This window comes from Marmota flaviventris, chromosome 14 (assembly GCF_047511675.1).
Source record: "Marmota flaviventris isolate mMarFla1 chromosome 14, mMarFla1.hap1, whole genome shotgun sequence".
NCBI classification, from domain to species: Eukaryota; Metazoa; Chordata; class Mammalia; order Rodentia; family Sciuridae; genus Marmota; species Marmota flaviventris.
In genome coordinates, this window is record NC_092511.1 from 38,740,719 (window position 1) to 38,746,718 (window position 6,000).

At 31.7% G+C, this 6,000-nt stretch overlaps 1 protein-coding gene across 3 annotated transcripts in view; it reads left to right on the forward strand.

The window, feature by feature from the left end:
- The window catches only part of Foxn2 (forkhead box N2), a 50,926-nt gene extending 45,382 nt beyond the window's left edge, over nt 1-5,544 (forward strand). For all 3 annotated transcript variants that reach the window (XM_071601555.1, XM_027934512.2, XM_027934513.2), the window contains exons 5-6: nt 140-208; nt 1,526-5,544. In XM_071601555.1, the coding sequence (XP_071457656.1) occupies nt 140-208; nt 1,526-2,049 (593 nt within the window). In that variant the 3' untranslated portion in view covers nt 2,050-5,544. The remainder of the gene's footprint in view (nt 1-139; nt 209-1,525) is intronic.
- Nucleotides 5,545-6,000: the final 456 nt, after the last annotated feature.

The window sequence follows — 6,000 nt, forward strand, 5'->3', positions numbered from 1 at the left end:
CCAGTATCTGGTGTGTAGTAGAAGCTGTTTTTTTAAGTAGGAGAACATACACCAAAATCTTAATCTTTAAGTATGTGCAAATATTTAACAATAGCCTCTCTTTTGAAGAACATTAATGTTACCATTCTTCCCTTTTCAGAATCTGATATTGATGCTGCCGCTGCAATGATGCTTTTAAATACTTCCATAGAGCAGGGGATTTTAGAATGTAAGTCATGATGCTTTTGTTTTTAAGAAACATTTTGAAATTTAATTTAGAAATACACAAATTATTTCTCTTCAACTAAATTTTCTTTTAATCTGAAAAACTTATTCTGTTTTATTATATTTTCATTAATTTATGAGATTAATTGAAAGATTGAAGTTAATGCTGTGAAAGATTTTTGCATTAAACAATAAATGGAGAAAAATATTATATTTAGAAAATAAGTTTGATGAGCTAAAAGTAAAAATGAAAGGTGTATGTAATAAAATACAGGAAAGCATATTGAGTTCTGACAGCAAAAGATACCTGTAAGAAAAATAACATGAACGGTTAGGGTTGTAGCTCAGTGGTAGAGTGCTTGCCTAGCATGTGTGAGACCCTGAATTTGATACCCAGCGCCACTGAAAGAAAGAAAACAATAAACAAATAAAATAATGGGACAATTTTTTCACTATGTGATAGACAAAGGATTAATATCCAGTCTCTATATAAAAGATCCTATAAATAAGAAATAATAAAACAGTTTAACAGAAAAGTCATCAAAATATATGAATAGATAGGTCTCAGATGAGGAAATATAGAGAATACCCATGTAAAAAGGATGTGTAACTCCTCTAGAAATTAGGAAATGCAAAATAAAATAATATGAAGATTCTATTTTTGTCTAGGAGATTGTAAGAAATTAAAATGATTGATAGGTTTTGTCAAATACTGTTGGATGTTAAATGGTACTACCATTTCAGAAGGCAGTTGAGGAATACCAATTGTAACTTTGTGTTTATATATATCTTTGTTTTTTAATTTTATTTTATTATTTTTATGTGGTGTTGAGGATCAAACCCAATGCCTCATGCACGCTAGGCGAGCACTCTACCACTGAGTCATGGCCCCAGCCCCATGTATATATCCTTTTACTTAGCACTTCTATCTCTCGGTCTCAATCCTAGTAAATGATTTGCATATGCATGAGGAAAGCTATTCAGAACTTTCATTGCAGCATTATTTGTACTGTACTGGTGAAAAGCTAGGAACAACTTACATATCGACAAGGAAATGGTTAGCTAAACAGTGGTATATTCATATTGGGGCATTCTGTGCAAGTAGTTAAAAATGATTGTATATTCCATGGAAAGGTGAAGACATACTATTAAATGGTTTTAAAATGTTTCAGATTAATGCTTATAGAATGGTATGATCTGGTTAAAAAAGAAAAAAACTACTAAACATTACTAGTCTAAGGCACTTACTGCTCAGTTTTTAGTGGTGTGTTTTTGCAATCAAATGCTTTTGACCTAGTGATAGAAGTTCTCTTTTCCACAGGTGAAAAGCCTCTTCCTCTTAAAACATCATTGCAGAAAAAGAGGAATTATGGTAATGCATTTAATCATCCCAGTGCTATAAGATTACAAGAGAGTGATTCTTCCACCACCAGCATTGATCCAAAAGAAGATCATAATTACAGTGCAAGTAGCATGGCAGCACAGCGCTGTGCGTCCAGATCTAGTGTGTCTTCCTTGTCTTCTGTGGATGAGGTCTATGAATTTATCCCAAAGAGTAGCCATGTGGGAAGTGATGGCAGTGAAGGATTTCACAGTGAAGAAGACACAGATGTTGATTATGAAGATGATCCTCTTGGAGACAGTGGCTACGCATCACAGGCTTGTGCAGATACCTCTCAGAAAGGGCAGCCAGGCAAAAAGATGCGAAAACAGTCATGTCAAGAAATTGATGAGGAGCTCAAAGAGGCAGCTGGATCTCTGCTCCACCTTGCTGGAATTCGTACATGTCTGGGTTCCCTGATAAGTACTGCAAAGACACAAAGTCAAAAGCAACGGAAAAAATAGAAATGCTTTTTGGTGTGAAATTATTTTAAAGTGTGGCAATACTCTTCTACTTAATTCTTTACAAGGGATATCAAAGCCATAATCGACTTTAGTTTTAAGGTGAGGAGGGGTGCCAATTACTTGTTTCTTTCAAAACATTTTTGATTTCTGTTTATTTTTTAAAATTTAACCATTGCTGTAAGGATCATGCCCAATCGTAAACATGTGATAAAAAAGCCTGAGAGCATAATTTCTGTGATAAGTGTCTCTTAAGATTTGGAAATTGTTACATATGAAAATCCATAGTTACTGATCCCATTAAAATTTTTGCTGATATCTTTGTCATATACTCCTCCCTGCCACATGACCTAGTAGGGTAAGATTTGAATTATTTTAATTGTGTCTTATTTTTTGTTTTAAATTATTTGTTGAACATGAGCAAAGTCAAATATAAATCAGAAAAGATCCTAGATGTCTAGAAAATTCCTGTCAATAATATAGGTAAAAAATCCAACAGTGTTGTAAGATTTAGAAAAGAAAATTTGGGGATGTGATTTCATCTAAGAAGACTACAGTTCCTATTACAGTAGTATCTGAAGTGTTTTTACATCATGGATGACGCATAGCATTCATTGGGGCCTTTTATTTTTTCCCAAAGTGCTCTGCAACCACTGTTTAAGCCACCAGCTGTCTATGTGAAGTGGAAATTGTCCACTCAGAGGATATAGCCATAGAGTGTTATGGAGTAACGCCAATTTTGACATACTTTTGCAATAAGAATCTTTCATTTGCTTTCCTAAATACACTGCATTCTAAGAGTCTTATAACCAGATGGAGTGGAATACTTATTACTTATGTTATCATAAATGAAAGTAGGTCATTTAGGAAAAAAAAAAGAACAAAACTTTCCAAGCTTTGTATGAATTAAAATTGAATGTATACGAAATAAATTTTAAAAGGCTTAACTGTAGAGCTAAAATACTTTCTCGGATTTCAACACTCATATAAAATTAGATCTTACACAAAACTTTTTGAGGAGGCAGTGTAATACTTATATGTGCCATTAATCCATGCTAAAAGGTTTTTATATTACTATTCCAGCATTGTCTTAAAATGTTTTAAGTATTTAAACAAATCTGCTTATGAGACAGTTTTTTATAATATCATTTATATAGTTTGACTACATTATGGAGAAAGAACAGGGATCCTAAAACTATAATTTATTACATTTCTTTTTATAATGGTGGGAACGACTTTGGAAAAGTCATTCTTATGATACATTCTATGTCATAGACAATGACTTAATTTTCATTTTTCCCCATAATTTTTATACGTAGATACACACATACACACATGCAGAGTCAAACTCAAGATGTTAATTTCCTGCTCTCAGCTGTGTTTATGACTATAAAACATTTTCTTGGATTTTTTTAAAGACATAAATGTTTTTATTTTAGCTTCTAAATTTTATTTCGACAAAACTGTCAAAAGAAGAATAATAACAAATGTATCTTTCAATTGATAAAGACTTTTATACAGGGATAATAGCATTAATGTTTTCTGTCCTGTTTCCCTGTCAGTTGTCATTGATTATAGATAACTACCTTAATACAATTGGTGCTGTTGAAATACAGTAATTTTTTCATTTGTTGATAATGTAGGATGAGTTATTTGGACTTTTTCCTTCATAAATGTCACATCTCCAGCAAATAGCTAAGCCAGGTTAACCTCTTTTACTATAGACAGTGAATAAAACACCAAAAACAAACAAAAAAAACCTTTTACCACGGTGTAAATAGTAAAGAGATTACAAAAATGGATGTATTCTCAGCTGTAATAGGGATCTTCAAAATGTCTTCATATATGTAACTCCTTAATTTCTTTGATTTTTTTTCTCCCTCTGTACTTATCCAACAAATTTAAATGTTTAAGCTACCTTCATCATTAGCAAGGACAATAAACACTGTACTAACATCTACCAGGGAGAAGTTAGACATTTTATTTACACCCAAGTCTTGTATAGGATTCGTGTGTCATATTCCATTTGCTAATACAACACAGCAGTTATTTTCAAGGGGAGCAGCTTTTTAATTATGGTCCCGCTGTTCTCACTCCTGAGGTGTGTGGAGATAGAAACATGTCTCATAGCCATACAATTAAGGAAAGTCATTCCAAGTCCTGTGGACTAGAAATTGTATTCCCAATAATAAATTAATTTTGCTGTAGTAAGAACAATTTGGAAACCCCAGAGAAGTTACATATTTTTCAATAACTGTGACTTAAATTAACATACAATTTGCCTTACATCAAAAAAATAGAAAGTTGGTTGCAACCTATTCCAGTTTATACTAGATCCCTAGTGAGAGTTTTGTCTCAGCACGATTAATCTTCATCTGTGAAGATGAAGAATCTGTGTTTCCCGAATATGTATTTTTGACATTTGTTTGTGCAATATATTACTAAATTAGTTAATATTTTACTTTACAAATTCAGAAGAAAACAGATTACCTGCATTTGTGGAAAAGCTAACTATTGGTGGATACCTCCCTTTTTCCACCTTTGAGCTTTTCCTGTCCTCATAGTCAGCATGACTTCTCTTAAATTAGATTCCTTTGTATATTGTAAAGTTTAGTATATATATATATATTTTTTTCTTTTGCTACTTTCTGAGGCATTATGTAAAGGGTTCATATTAGATGGTCAGTCAAATATACGTTAGCAAAAAATTCAAAGCTAGAGAAAGTGTTAAGGAGGGAATGTGTGTGTTTTGGTAGGCCAGGAAGCCTTCCCCAGCAATTTAAGCAACAGATGTGAATACTTCACAAAGTGTAAAGACTTTTGTCTTAAATACTACAGTAATTTAACACCCTTTTGTGAAGACTCATTTAAGAGACTTTGAGGCTTTCTGGTTTATATATACTTTATAGTTTTATTAGTTTGAAATGTGTAAGCTTTGATTTAAACAAAGTTTACTTCAGTATGTTATGATGTAGTCAAAATATTTATTGAAAGGGAAAATAGAATATTTTAATGTTATACCTGCCATTTTTTCTTAAAGTACATTCTTTGCATCTAACTGCCAGTGCCATTGTCAAAACTTGTTTCTAAAATTGTTGTACATTTTTTTATTAAACTAAGTGCTTGATTTTAAAGTATTATGTTGCCATCAGATAGTATATAAAAATGTATAATTGCCAATTCATTGTAACTACTATTTATTTTTAAATGAAAGTATAAAGATGCTTTCTGTTTCAAGAAATTTGTTATTAAACTGTTTTCTCTTTTTTGATGTAGCATAAAAATTGTCTTCAGTTGGAATTGTAACTGCCAGTAGATGACCAGTCACAAGTGAACCACTTCTTAGTTGCCAGTCTTTGCTCATATTAAAAACAACTTACAAATGTTTAGTTTTTGTATCTAATCTCTGATAATTAAAATGTTTATAAAGTTTATTTTTACCAAAGAGATACAATTCATTATGATAAAGTATTGCAGAGTAAACTTTGTTTTATAACATTTTTTGTGCTTTCTCTGTTCTTTGGGGGGTGAGAGGAGGGACAGTGTAGATGTAAGGTGGCACATACTTCTACACACACACTAAGTGCAGTGGTGTTACTTCAAAAATATCAATAATACCATCTGTTTGAAAATTGGAACATGTATTATAAAATGGATTAATTTACAAGCAACGTTTTGATTTTAAGTTTTCAACCCCCATTAACTTCTGTACTGATAATTTAGTCTTTTACATGGAATTATTTATATGAAATGAGACAACTATATTGATTTTAAACTACTACCACTCTGTGTCCTTTGCCTTTTAAGGCATCCTCTTGAAATAGAAAATGATTAAAATAATAACCATTCGGGGGTCATGATGTATTCTGAAATACTTTTATTCTCATTATTGCATTCATTTTCTAGCTCATACTAGTCTTGAAATAGAGAAATATATTTTAGGAAAATAAGTTA